The sequence below is a fragment of the Brachyistius frenatus genome, unplaced genomic scaffold (assembly GCF_029030835.1).
Source record: "Brachyistius frenatus isolate BFR_SWC_R1_liver_20210118 unplaced genomic scaffold, ASM2903083v1 Contig_23, whole genome shotgun sequence".
In the NCBI taxonomy this organism is placed as follows: domain Eukaryota; kingdom Metazoa; phylum Chordata; class Actinopteri; family Embiotocidae; genus Brachyistius; species Brachyistius frenatus.
In genome coordinates this window covers 3631133-3646195 of record NW_027210622.1, presented here as the reverse complement: position 1 = coordinate 3646195, position 15063 = coordinate 3631133, and the positions used below count along the sequence as shown (strand labels likewise).

General features: G+C 43.3%; 1 protein-coding gene across 2 annotated transcripts in view; it reads right to left on the bottom strand.

The window, feature by feature from the left end:
- pcdh7a (protocadherin 7a) overlaps window positions 1-8965 on the bottom strand; it is a 41624-nt gene extending 32659 nt beyond the window's left edge. Inside the window, exons 1-3 of one of the 2 annotated variants that reach the window (XM_069697426.1) lie at window positions 8467-8965; window positions 6353-8327; window positions 3444-4617 (exon numbers count right to left, since the gene is read on the bottom strand). In XM_069697426.1, the coding sequence (XP_069553527.1) occupies window positions 3444-4617; window positions 6353-7776 (2598 nt within the window). In that variant the 5' untranslated portion in view covers window positions 7777-8327; window positions 8467-8965. Of the gene's footprint in view, window positions 1-3443; window positions 4618-6352 lie in introns of both variants that reach the window. The other variant, XM_069697427.1, reaches the window with a different exon arrangement.
- Window positions 8966-15063: the final 6098 nt, after the last annotated feature.

The window sequence follows — 15063 nt, the reverse complement described above, 5'->3', positions numbered from 1 at the left end:
AGCAGCCTCTGCCGCTGCGTTTGAGTGCATCCCTCTGACGTATCCTAAAATCCCAGAGGAATCTCCCATCCTGCTGCATGAGCTTTGTTCTATCTGGACTTAACGTCTCCATCTATCTCTTCTACTCTCCAAGGATTCTGTTATCAGCATGTCAGTGCATATGTCGACAGTCTGACCAAGAAAAGGAGTTCTTCTCTGACCACACTATTGACACGAGCTCAGAAAGTACCTGAGCTTCGCTGTATCCCAATGCATTTACAACAACAGAGAGCTGCAGTTTGGTGATTGTAATCTTAACACAGCTCCAACATGAATAGAAAGTAGAGAGAACATATTTAAAAGCAGGAAGAAAAAAAAAGGTTTTGATCTGAGAAAGAATAAAAATGGTAAGAATGTTAAAGTAGTATCATTAAAAGCTTAATCAGCTTCACAATTCAGTGCCTCTGACGTACAAAGTACCTTAAAGGTTCCAAAGTGACAATCATGTCTAAAATGTCACATAAATTCTTTCTTCCTCCAGCTCAAACTCTGCAGCATAATATTACAGATAATAACCCAACATGTGGTTCGCCCAGTACTGTTGGATAGAAAAGACTGGAGTAATTTTCTGCTGCGGTGCTGCAGCAGTATCAGCCGCTTTCGCTCCCTAATTGCATCTGGCATCCATCCACCACTCAGTTTGACTTCATTATGAGATGGAGGTATTCTCTCGTCAATGACTTCTACTCAATTACTCCACCAAGTTCCTCCCTACAATCAAACTAAACTGTGCATATTGTAATCAAAGACGGCTTTCATACCAGCTTGGACATATTACACCCTATTGTTTGATTCAATGGCGTCAGCCATTTAGGCTCACTGCATTTAGTTCTACCTCTCACCACCCTGTAAAAGTTTTTTTGTTCCAATCCTCACCTCCTTGATCTTTCAATGTGTATTTTTCAGTGTTACATTCACAAGGTGCACTACTTACTGGCTAGGGGTCAAATCCTACACATTCTACCTGTACCCGGGTTGTTTGTCTGTGCTCAAAAACACATTCAATAAAAAAAAAAAACATTTTTTGACATCACGTTGTTTCCACTTGAGGTGAGTCAAGAGTCTCAGGCTGTGATTATACAGGATGTTTTTTTTCTCCTGCTAAAACAACAGCTTAATACTCGTTCAAAACAAGAATACATATTACTCAGAGGGTGCCCATGTACAATGCAGTTGCTATGTGACTGTCTAAAATACCTATACTGATATAACTGAAAATGAAAAATTAGCTCAAGTTGACCTTACATTCACCAAAGTAGCTCTATTTTATCCTCGTCCCACCCGGGGAAGCAACACAAAATTGCATAGCTTAGTTTGCAAGAGGTGCATTATAAGGTGTGTGCTTAAGATGACCAAAACCCAGTATCAAGCATGTAATGAATTCGCTCATCCACTAGAAGGTACGGTGTCAGTGATACATTTAGACTTGCTTAGGCCTGATAAACTCCCTGGTTAGGTTTAGGGGGGAAAGGAAAATGTGATGATGTCTAGGAAAACCAAACCATACGGTTAGGCACAAAAACTACTTGATTTGGGTTACGAAAAGATTTCTGTGTAGAAATCCACGCTGCTTTTTCGTGACGTGAATCCTGGTTTACTCAGTGAAAGTCTGTGTTTTCAGCTGTCACACACTGACATGTTCTGCTCTAGCGGATGGGCAGGTGTATTACAGACTTTGGCACGGTACAAAGCTGGATTACCATCCTTTTTTTTTGGCATGAGTGCAATAAAAAAATAGTTTTCTTGTGTATTTTGACACAAATTACACCTTCCAAGGTATTCAAGCATGCCACCAGTACATTTTTTCTTGTTTTTGGAGATGTGTGCCTCTTACATGTTTGACTCTTCTTTCTTTCTGTAACGTCTCAGAGCGTTTTTAGGGTTAAACTTTATCCATCATGCTACATGCACAGACCTGACAGCTGAAGAGCTTCTCCTCACAGAAAATATGAGAATGTGTTCCAAACCATGTCTCAAGTAGGGCTTGAAACCCCAAGGTGTTAGTGTCAGGGAAAACACTGCAAGCACAAGGCCACTGAGCCGATTTAATTACTAGTCAATATAAATTACTTTGTTCACACCAGAGATTATGTTTTTGGTAATTATTACCTGCCAGCATTTATAGCCCAATTGATCATTTCTAAAGCATATTGGGAAGTTCATGGGATTAATACAAAAGGAGAGAAGAAAGAAAGATTACCTCCAGAATTGCCGAAGCTAAATTTAAACCAGTTATTTCTGATATCTCAGTAATGCCATGAGTCGAGTCAATTACCTCTGCACCTCAGTGTGTATCTGTCAAGCCAACACTAGTCTTGTTGTGAAGTCCTCTGATCCAAAAGACCACACAGAAGTATTTAATAAGAGCAAATGCATTAGTAAACACATAGTCCATGCTCTTTATTCCCCCTGTAAATATTATTCATTTAGATTTTGGAGTGGTTTGTGGTTACTTTCCCCAAAGTCTGACCACTTCTGTTCAGCTCAGCATGGAATGCCGAACACAAAGCAAACTTCGAAGCCTCCTCAATATTCTGGCCTGTAGTGAAAGGCCCCTGCTGAAGTACAGCTTCTCTCCAAATGTTCAAACATACTTCCTCTGTATTACCAGGCCAAAACTGGAACAGGTCCACCTCACTGTCTCTGTAACACACTTACCCTTAATGCTCTCTCTCACACACTCACTCACACACACACACACACACACACACACACACACACACACACACACACACACACACACACACACACACACACACACACACACACACACACACACACACACACACACACACACACACACACACACACACACACACACACCTAATGCTCTCAGCTCTGAGTTCAATGCACCATAAAAGAAGAACCACTTCAGTAATCACGGTTATTTTAACCACATAGTCATTACAACAGTGCATGCTGGACAAAGAACACACACTAGTAGGACACAAACTACAAAGAAGCAGGCGACCCCAATAGTATTCAAATGAAAAATTGGGTTCTTTATCTGGGACAAATATAGACACAATTATTTCCCCCCAAAAATGGTCAGAAAATTGCAACACCATGCAGCCTGTAGAAATTGCACATTTAGCTCATTCTATCAAGAACATAATCTATGGAGCATAGTTTAAACAGCTACAATCAGTCATTGCCACCCTCCTTCACTGTAATGTGTTATCATTGTGGCCATTATTTGAATGAATCACAGGACAATATCATCAGTGTCATTATTGGTTATCTTTACCAAATGTGGGGAACAATTGAGGCCAGCACACACCAAAATAGGACAGTGGGTTTCATTACCCTCTACTGAAGGTTTCTTTCAGTTCGGATAAAGTGTTTTAATGTACTTAGCTGGCTGAAATCACTCATAAAAACATGTATTAATACTTCAAAATTACCTGTGCATCCACTAGTGTTGCGTTAGCCAAGCTCTCGTTGATGAAGACATGAACCAGTGCAGTGGCACACAGAGAGGGGATGCCACTGTCATTGACTCGGACCACCAGGCGATGTAGACCTCTGTGGCGCCGCTCCAGAGGCTCTGCCAGGGTGATCACTCCGTTGGTGTGGCCAATCTCAAACAGTCTGAAGGGATTTCCCCCCACTAGAGCGTAGCGAAGGTCGGCATTCGGACCCGTGTCTGAGTCCACGGCTGTTACAGTCCTGACAATGGTGCGGGCACTGCTGGCAGGTGGTAGGAGGGTGTAGGTCTCGTTGGCTGGAGAGGTGATTGAGGGGGCGTTGTCATTTTCATCCGTCACAAAAAGTGAGACGGTGGCGGTGGCAGTTTTGCGGGGCTCTCCTCCATCCACCGCCCGGACACGGAAGGTGTAGGTGGACAGCTTTTCACGGTCGAAGGATGCAGAGGAGAAGATAGTTCCAGTGTTGTTCTCAATGGAGAACACCTCTTGTTGCTCTTTCTCACCTTCTTCTGCCTCCGTCTTCTCTCCTGTCTTCTCATCAGCTCCATCCATCTCCACAAACAGACTAAGTTCTGCGTTCTCACCTTCGTCAGCGTCCGTCACGGTGACCATGCCAACTGGACTGTTGGCGAGCAGGTTCTCCTTGACGTAGAAGGTGAAGATTTCCTGAACAAACTTTGGCGCGTTGTCATTGCGGTCGGTCACCTGCACAACAACAGTTGCAGAGCCTTGCAGGGAGGGGGTGCCTTTGTCCTTTGCAATCACCCGTAGTTCATATCGCTCTCGCTGCTCACGGTCCAGAACCCCAGTGGCACGGATATCTCCATTGTCTGCGTCTATGTAAAATGGCCCATTAGCAGCAGGGTCCAGGGAGTAGGCAATTTCCGCATTCTTGCCACTGTCTGCGTCTGTAGCTACAACAGTAACTACCCTTTCTCCGGGTGAGTTGTTCTCAGCGAAGTGGACCTCCACAACACTCTGGGCAAAGGTTGGGGCATGGTCATTGATATCTACCACTCGAACCATCAGTGAGCTGTTGCTGGACAGGCTGGGGCTGCCAGAATCTACTGCCACGATTGTTACGCTGTACTCTTTTGTGACCTCGTAGTCCAGCAAGGCTGAAGTATGTAGGAAGTATTTTTTCTTGTTCCTGCAAAAATAAAATACAAAAGCCATTAATTCAGCAGCTATCTTACATGGAAATAATACAGACCTTGTCCTTATTTTAGTATTACAAAATAAAAGTAATGCTCTTTGGTAAATAAACTGATTTATCAGTTACCAGGTGCTGGCTGACTAAAGGTTCCTTTAGAAGTAGTCATTGTGTTGGCCTTTTTATGAGGAACTTTTATTTATACGATAAAAAAAAATGTAAAGAAATTGTGATGAATTCCTTCCTTTTAATTTCAGAAAGCCCAAGGTGACATCCTCAAATGTCTTGTGTTTTCCAACCAACAGCCAAAAGGTCATAAATACAGAGATTACAGGGATTTGAAACAAAAAACTGCAGTAAGGACTAACATTTGAAAGGCAGGTAAGAGACAATGATTAGAGTTTTTACTTCAAAATGGATTGAAATATTTAATCAGCTGTCAAAATATTTAAGCAATTACTTTTTCTATCGATCAAATACTGAATTAATCAATTTATCATTTCAGCTCTAATATGCTTTCCTTTAATACACATCAGATTTTAAGAGATCTTTCTGCATGACTGCAGTGATCTGCAGAGACAATAAAACTGGAGAAACTGTGACGGTGACATTTTAATCAAATCAACGCATCGATTTGCTGAAGACCTCTCATGATTATTGCTTCAACGAATTTCTTTAGTCAAGGATAGCTCTACATTCATGACAACAACCAACCTCATTGTGCGGGTGTCATACGTAATAGCAGCAATATCCTGAGAAGGCCTTGTCTCTTCACTTAAGGAAATGTTCTTAGAACTCACTGAAGAGAACTGACATTTACAGTCTGCCCTGCTGGGATGATATTATTAAAAGGTATAATACCCTTGACTTTAATGAATATTTATGCCTAGAGTTTACAGATTGTAACACCGTCTAACTACTCTGAAGCCTCAGTGAATAAGTGACACTACTTGAACTGAGCTTAAATCAAATTTGCATACAACAACACTTGAGTCACTTTCCTTTGGATTTCTTATGGAAAACAGTAAGAAAAAAAAATGCCTAGAGGCTATGACAACTGCCTGCTGAACGTATTGTTGTCCAAAGGAGAAATGTGGGGTTGTACAGTATGCATGTCTCATACGGTTTATGTATGAATGATGTTAATGCTTTACAATAACATATACAGTACATACCTGGGGAGATACCGAGGGATGAGTCAGGATGCTAATACGAATGATACTTCATGTATAGCTCTGAATCAATCACTGCATTCACTAATAGGTTACTGTCAGTTGCTTGAGAACAGATTGCTCTGTGGATTGTTAATGAACCAGTGTTTGATCATTATGGCCATTTGTTTTAATGAATAATCACCACTAGTAAGTTATTTGTTGTCTCTAACTATGAATCAGATGCTTAATATCCAAATATTTTTTGGCTTCGCATCTATCTGGTATTTAATGTTATATCCCCCTGAGGTAAAGTGGCGCTTCACGTTGACTTTTATTTGAAATTCATCATTACTTTATAATTACCCAACATTACTTACTGTTTGTGACAAAGACTGATTATTAGATAAAGGTTTACGAATATATTATCTCACACTGTGTGCCCAGGTAACGTTTTATCTATCACAGAGTGCTTGATTCAGAGTTGTCATTGATAAGCAGCTAGAGCCTGACTCCTTCCTGTGAAACTGCTCAGGATTTAGTGTAACTGCCTGTGCATAGTTATCTTTGGTTTGCCTTACCTGTCAAAGGCTTCATCTGCAGGTAGGGGTGGGAGAGCTGTTTCACCGGCTGGCTTCAGTGTGAATGGGACATCTCCTACGACTGTACAAGTCACAGCCCCGTTCTCTCCCTGGTCTCGGTCTGACACCTGAACCAGAGCCACTGGTGTGTCCACCAGAACGTTTTCTGGTACCAAGGCTACTCCATCTCGAACAGGGATCCGTCCGATCTTTCGGATCTCTACGACTGGGACGTTGTCATTTTCATCGCGGACAGCCAGAACCACTGTGGTTCGGTCAGTGCGGGGAGGCACACCCCGGTCTCTGGCTGTTACTGTGAACCTCAGTTGTGCCACTTCTTCTCGATCAATCCTGTGGAGAACGCTCAGCCATCCAGTGGCTTCATCCAGCCGCAGGAGTCGCCTGACAGATTCAGTGGCAGCTCCGAAGACATACTCCACCTGCCCGTTGACACCAATGTCACGGTCTGAGGCTCTGACCTGGAGGACAGGCGTACCTGGAGGAGCGTTTTCTGCCATTTCTGCCTCATATGTCGACCTCTCAAACTGTGGACTGTTGTCGTTCACATCAGTGATGGAAACACGAAGCAGAGCTTGGGAGGAACGTGGTGGGTTCCCTCCATCTCGAACCCTGAGGACGAGCTCATATGAGTCTTTTTGCTCACGATCCAATGTGCCTTTCACAATGAGCTGTGGTTGTTTTTCACCGTCTGGTATATCTGCCACTTGCAGTTCAAACACACTACTCCTGGCTCCTCCTCCATTATCTCCACTTCTACCCCTCCGGTCCCCCAGCCCCTCCACTCTAGTAATGGGGTTTCCTCCTGCTGTGCGTCTTGTTGAACTTGACCCAGCCCCACCATCTTGGATGAGTTCATAGCGGTCAATGCCATTTCGCCCAAAATCCCTGTCTGTGGCTGTTGGCAGCAGGTAAAGGGTTCCTATTGGGCGATTCTCCTCAACTGAGAGCTGGAGAACAGGTGAGGGGAAGGATGGTGTGTTGTCATTGATGTCTGTTATGACAACGCGGCCTTCGAACAGGTCTACCCAGCTTTGCAGTGGCCCAATCACTGACACCTCAAAATCCAAGAAGCACTCATTTTCATCAAATATCATCTGGCACTGTGGGAGCTTCTCTCTGTCGATGCGCCGTGGGCCTGTAGTCAGCTCACCTGTCACATTGTCAATCTTGAAGAACTCTGAGCCGCTCTCCAGGGCGAAAGTGACATCCCCACTGCCGGTACCAGCTGTGAGGCCCAGATCGGCGGCTACGTTGCCAATCTTGACGTCAGGTGGGCCCTCCTCCGCCACCCGGTACCGGAGAGCTGAGTCGGCACCCGGTAGCTGAGTCAGCAGCTGCAGCACTAAGACCACGAGGCTGAGAGCCTGCGCCGCGGAGGAGTGCACTGCACCAAGCCTCTGCATGGCTCTTTCTTCCTCTCGCCTCTCTCCTTCCCGCTCTGTCTACCTCCCAGCTGCGGTTTGTGTCTTCTTTATTGGTGTTTTGTGGTCCGGTGTACCTCCCAGCGTGGGTGTTTGATTTATCCTTTCTTACCTTCTGCCCCTCCGCTTCTCTGCGGACTGCCGCCTGAGGTCCGGGGAAAAGCTTCTGCACTCACTGTAGTTCACTTCAGCGGTGCGGGCTCCTTTCTTTTATTATCCCCCTCAAGGTTACTCAGTGGTGGCTTTTCGACTTCTAGAATAATAATTTTGCTGTCTTGCTGGGCTGTTCAAGCCGCAAAGATATAAAAAAATCCATCCCGCATAAAAAAAAAAAAAACAAAAAAAAAAACTAATTTGATTAATCCACTTTACTCTTCCTCACTTCTTTCTTCTCAAACCGGAGAGCTATCTCGTTGTCACACGAAGACGCTTATCAGCTCATAAAGCCATTTGTAAGTTCTTTTCATTCCAGTCACATTTGGGACAGAGGCTTTCTCGCGTTTTTCACAGTTAGAAACTGCAATGCAGCACCACTACACAAAAGAAAGGAGAGAAAACACACTGCTAAGCTCCCCGGACGGCAGGGAAAATGAACTGGCATCTCCAAACATGAATAAAAAAATCAGTTTGAAAGAAGTCTTTGGGATGCTGCTATACTGGATCTTTTCTTACCTTCAGATCCAGCAGCGTTTTCCTCTTTCTTTCCCGCAGTGGAGCAGCGTGCCAAGCAGTCGGATTCCTTTACGCAAGTTATGAGGAAACAAGAGGAGTGCTTTTCAGAGCGAGTTTCTCGTCGTTTTTTTTTTTTTTACATAAAATAGAAAATTAGAAGCTCTCTTGGTGGGCTAAATGGGAGATCCCGACATCAGCATCAGTGTAGCATAATCACGTGCAGCCAGTGTTCGGGATAGATGTGTCGGTGATGGACTGAGTGTGGATGCGTCTTTTTCCAAGAGTCCCGCATTCTCTCTCACTCCTCCACATGCGCCTCCTCCTCTGGCTTTTTTTTTTTTTTTTTCTTCTCACCTGCACTGCTCGGGACTGCTGCTGCCTCCGGTCTCCAGCGATGCTGCAGTCTCTCTCTCTCTCTCTCTCTCTCTCTCTCCTCTCTCGCACTACTGCAACATTTTCCTCGGACGCGTAACTCGATCGCTGAGCTGTAACGGGAGAGGCAGCAGAGGCGGTGTTGGGTCGCTGTGTGTGTATGTCGGTTACCGGGGACAGACCTCACCCCCCCCTCCCCACTTCTCACCCCTCCTGTCACATAGGAAGATTAAATGGCTCGGTGTCCCGGCCGCTGACAGCTCCTGGTGGGAAAATATCTTTATTCACATATTCATACAAAGGACAAAGAGACACGGAAAGAAAAGAGAGTGATCTGGCTCTGACACGAGTCAGCCCGGTGCTCAGTCACATTTCTGCTGGTGCAGCTTTTTTTTTTTTTGCCGGGGCAAGTGCGGAGAGCTTCATTCATTCTTTTCTGAAAGAAGCAGAAATACTCATTCGCGTATTGGGAAATTGCTGTAATATTTATGGTCTATTGTCAATTATAGTGGAGCCAATAGCTAATGCAACATGTAGTAGTCTGTTTACGGAATCCTTGCCTATTTACACCACTATTGCAAAATAGTCTATTGTTTGACGCAAGTAAATAAATAAGCCAACATAAAGTAGAAATACAACTCTCTCTCCCCCCCCCCCGTCCCCCCTGTGGTTATGTTAGTCCATCTTGGTTAAAATGTTATAATAATTATACATTTGTGCTGCTTCTTTGTCGGCAGTATCATCTACACACTCACACACACACACACACACACACTACTGTGAGGAGGATGTTGCCTCTCGGCGGACCGACCTGCTCGGCGAGGAGCGCAATGCAGCATCGGTCCGCTGCTATTGAACACTACTGGGGTTTCCACGCTGCCGCTCCGTTAAACCGCCTCTGCATTTCTAATTTTCAAGCTTGTGGAGCCGGTGCGGGAGCAGCCCATCAGACTGCACACGGCCTGAAAGCTGGGACTTCCCTCTAATATCATTTTATTGACGGAGAGCGCTCTGTGCACCAGCCATTAGCCAACACTTTATGGCTGGCAGAGAGTAAACAAAGACTGACAAACTGCAGAGAGGTCACATAGGCTACTTCTACCACCCACACCCACACCCCCCTCCCCTCCCCCTCGCTCCAACCCCCCACCCTCTCTCAGCTGCACCGGGAGGAGAACGTGTCTAAGTGTGGTGTTTATGGGGCCTACGGTGTGATTAACATTTCAGAGGCATCGGCACGCGCCCGCTCCAAGCCCACTCACGCCCTCTATCGTTTGACTCACGTGCGCTTTTTGTTTTCTTAGAAAACAACGGCGGAATCCACCCTGCGGTTTGTGCGCGCGAGCGTAAGCGTGCACATGGAAGTTTTTTTTTTTTTTTTTTTTTTTTTAGCGAAAAGAGGAAATAAAACAGCAGAGAGATGTGGGCCTCTGTCCACGAGTGCTTTGTGTGCTTAGTTCAGCTGTGTGGGTCGGGTCAGTTCAGTTCACTTTAACTTCAATTGATTTAGGACATTTAAGTCAGATTTGACCTAATAAAAAAAATATCATCTAATAAAAATCTGTTGGCCTAAGCATGCTGTTATATCCAACCCATTAAGATATAATTGAGCATGAATCCTCTTTCATCAGCAAATGAACTGCAATTAAAATTTGCATATTGAATGAAAAGTGAACTGTGGTGTGTTTGATGCTCGTTGATGTGCACATCCTGCTAATGTTTGTTAACAACCTCGCTGAGATCCAGCACTGCCCGGAGGCCTGATCTACTGTTAGTACCACCACAAATGCACACCGCAGCTTTATGGCCTACAAGGATACATGCAGAGAAAGCACAGTCTTGACAAATGCAGATGTTTGGCACCAATAAACCTTTGTTGAAGTGAAGTATCATGGATCATGTTTACTATACTAGACATCCTGTAGACAAAACAGATAGATAGGATTGTGTGGAACAAGTGAGACTATGATTTTATGATCCCTTTCATTCAGTATTTTAATATCTCTACACCATTCAGACTTCACTACAGAACCTGCGCTTAGCTAAAAGTCAACCAGCCCTTACAAAGTTCACTACATCTGTTGTAATCTCATTATCGACCATTTCCCTGAAATGTATTCTTTTTCCCTGGGTGTCTTTACTTTTTCAACACAGATTTCAGCATAAATAAGCATTGCTAACTGGTTATTCATTGCTGTCTCTTTATTTTTCAGTGGAGGTACAAAAAAATGAATTCCTGGTCTTCCTTTAGTGGCTGTCTTGTAACACAAGACCGATGGCAGTGGAGCTGTGACACAATTGCTTGTTTGAGCAAAGCTTTCAACCACAGGCCTGCCCATGGAAATCACTGCAGTGAAGGCCTGCATGACTATAAGCTGGTCAGTGGTCATTAATCCTTTGAACAATATTGTGTTGACTCACCTGAATCATATTGCAGGCCACCTCCTACGCTGACCAGATGCCACAAGCCTAGGAATATATGGATTGATTCTGCCTGGACTTTGGCTCAGCGTTCACTGATTTGATCCATGAACTTCTTGACACTTAGCTCTCCCAAATCACAACCCCTGTCTCCACCTGTCACAAGAACAGCAGCAATCTGATTGCCTCTGACTTCTTGAGTTTGTATGACTCAGCCATAAGAAGTTTAATCTGGGATGTTATGGTGAGTCTGCACACGGGCAAGTTGAACAATACGGGAAAACTAAACAACCTGGAACAAAACATTTTCAAAACAGTGAAAATGAGGACTTTAGAAGGAGCTCTGCACCTCTGCACAGCTACCAGCCTTAGAAGTATGATGTTCGTAATAACCTTTGAATTCCTGTCAGCACAAACCAAAATGAAATAGAAAGCTGGGGAATACTACAAAAGGCCAGGTGGAGAATGAACTTCTTGAGAGAGTGGAGGAAATACAATCTGCCAAAGAAACTGTTTTGTTCTATATATAATTACTCTGTCTGTCCTAACATTTCTGTATGTCTGGTATGGCTGTGCCAACAAAGCAGACATGAAAAGCTATCCGTTTTGCATAGAAAATACCTTGGCTTAATGGTGTTACCATGAAGTATATGTTTTGAGACAATAGGATCATGAGGTTCGGCAGTGATGGCGCTTAAAACTATCTAACTCAGGGTGGGGCCAACGTGTCCGTCTGGAGTCCTTTCTCTAAAAAGGAAGTTGATGAGATGATAGATCCCTCGAACAGCGGCCACGTACTCACTTCGTTTTCTAATGCCATGCGTTTCAGATCATGGGGCATCATAGCCCCATGATAGAGTCGTAAGAGTCTATTTGTTACACACGGTGTATATTTATAAATGATTCGACCAAACTTTTGTGTGAAATAATTACACTGACTATTTTATCTCCAACTCAAACCCCTGTCACCACTCTCTGGCTTCCACCATGGGTTAATGGCTTGTATGGATAGTGCACTACGGTATATACATTTCACATCTCACATTCCATGTGTATTATGATATAAATGTACTGTATAGTAGCAAAGAACATAATCAATTTACATATGCACCTATAATCATACATTACAGTGCAGTGTACGTCCACATGCGTGCTCATATCCTCTAATATTCGGTTTACATGTTGATGTGTTGTCATAGTTACAAATCTGTGGATGCACACACATACTCTTGGTTTTCAAAATAATGTAAACACTCCATTTAATTGGACACTGAAATAACTTAATAACAACTTCAAACACTGCTACAGAGGTGGGCTGCATTAGATGGAATGGCAATTAGCTTTTGTAGTGGCTAGATGAGGTCTGATAATCAACAGTTTGATGTCTTTTCAAAGCAGCATGAAACAACTATTGTAACAAAGCCCCTAAATAGGCACATCGTTTGCAGTCTAACTGCAAGCATATCAGTCAAAAAACTGTTTAAATATTGAATATGTCCAGGGGAAAGAGTCTCTAAAATTGTAAGGGCATATGCTAACACAGACACACTGCAGACGCAAAGGAACAGCCGTCACAAGGGGAAACTATTCAACAGGAATAGGACGAGCACTCATTTTACTGCCACCTCCAGTAATATTATCAACCAATATTTTTTGTATTTTATTACTTTGTCAAAACCCTTTTTGGTTTAAACCTCTATATGATTTTGTGTATATCTGCATGCCCAGTGCATGCTTGTATAGGTGTATATTGCCAGAATAATGACATACTTTCATTATCAGTAGACTTATTAAGCTTCTGTATAATACCGTAGCATAGCTTGCACCAAATTGATCATCCTTAGCTTTTGTATTCCATCATATGATAACATGCTCTGTCCTTTCCTGTCTACTGCTCTATCTTATCCTATATTATTTCCAAGGGGTGGATCGACATGTTGATAACATTAGGGGCGTAGCAAAAAAAACCTAGAAAGTCTGGGGACATTCCCTTGAAACATTGCAGATCAGAATAAAGGGCTCGTCCACTGGAACTTTCAGATGCTCTGGTGCTGTGACCTTCTCTGAAACACTTGCCAATCAGCTGATTTCATACTGTACATTCAGTATATCCAATTTGGTCTAATTTGTGGGGGATGTCGCACTCACGATGTAATTTTCCTGCCACTTAAAGGGCTCACACCAACTCTTGTTAAATGCTCTTTGCTGAGCTCTTACCGGCCAAGGAGGTATTGTGGGAGAAGCACCAGCTTCTGGAGTCCCTACATCACACCTGCTGTTCCACCTGCTGTGATGCCTTTTCTTTTCTTCTTACTCAAATGTGTGACAAAACAGACACTCAAACACTATAGGTATTCACGTAGATACTACATTGGCCGCTGGGGTTCACTGGACGATACTGCACATATTGGTGATTCCCCTCACCGGGCTCCGGTAATGCATCTTTGTCTATTAAGGCAGGAGGTCTATGCAAAATTAAAATCCTCAAAACTCACTGAATTTTTAGCAGCTTTATAAGCAGTTTAGTTTGTTACAAATGCCAAACATGTATTTATGATACAGGATACTTGACTAAATCGAAGATGCAGGTTTTAATACAAAAATATATTTCAGGTAAATGGTAGCAAATGGATTAATAGTTATAAAATATTTAAGCTGAATTTACCTTTAATATCTATATGAACTATAATTTAGTTAAGTATTTTGGCAATAAATACAAAAAAAGATAAAATTACGACAAGATCTATAGATTAACGATTATTCCATTCACAACGGTATAATATTGAAATAACTTCAGTGTTAAAATGTTTGTTGCCATCAAAAGCGGGACAACATTTTGGCATTTTCTACACTTTGGATGGACCGGAACCATACACTGTACATAAAAGGGCCAGAACATCTCTGCATATGGCAGAAGAATCATCTCACAAATCCAAATGCGACATCAACTGTATATATCTATGCTCACACACAGCCAAATCAGCAAGGCAGCTAACCGCAGCTAACATGCGCTTGCCAGCCTGCAGCAATCCAGTGGGCGAGTCGCCTCACCAGCTCACAAGTGTTACATCTGCGCATTTACAGACCTGAAACATCTTTCTGTGGTTCACTGGTCGATGAGCTGCTAATGCGGATGTAACCCAGTCATAAAACTGCGCGGGTTACGAGACGTTTCCTTTGTTGTTGTCTATTTGCGAAACAAAGTGTCAGTCACAGCCACTTCGTTCAGACGTAGTTCTCATTGGCTACATCAGGCAATGCAGGTTTCTGATTGGAGGAGGAGGTTACGTCCCACCCCTCCAGGTTAACAATCGATCGCGGAGAAGCGCTGTCGGTACGAGGCGGCGAAATTCTTCAGCTAAACACAGGGTAGTAAAAAAAAAAAAAAAAAAATGTGTGAACAATAAGTCTACCTTTTGAGAGAGTTTCTGTAAAGTGACGGGAGTTATCCAAGCACCTGTGTGCCAGGAGATAACCTCGTTTGGCAGCGTCTTGGTGAGTTCAGCGAAGTTGAGATGGAGCTGGTGTTGTCCGTCAGCTCACTTTGATATATTTGTGAAGCTTATAGGATGGAGTATTTGAAATACTTCATATTTAAGATATTCACTTGTTTGATAAACCTGAATTTTGAGATCATTGACACGTGTGAGATGATAAAAGTTGAGATAATTCAAAGGCTCCAGGCATATTTGAATTGATTGATACCGGCTTACATAATGCAAATCAAAATCCAATCTTTTCTTTCCTGTACTCTGCTGCATGTTGTCTACCTACTCCGGTGACAACAGGGCTCTACACTATAAA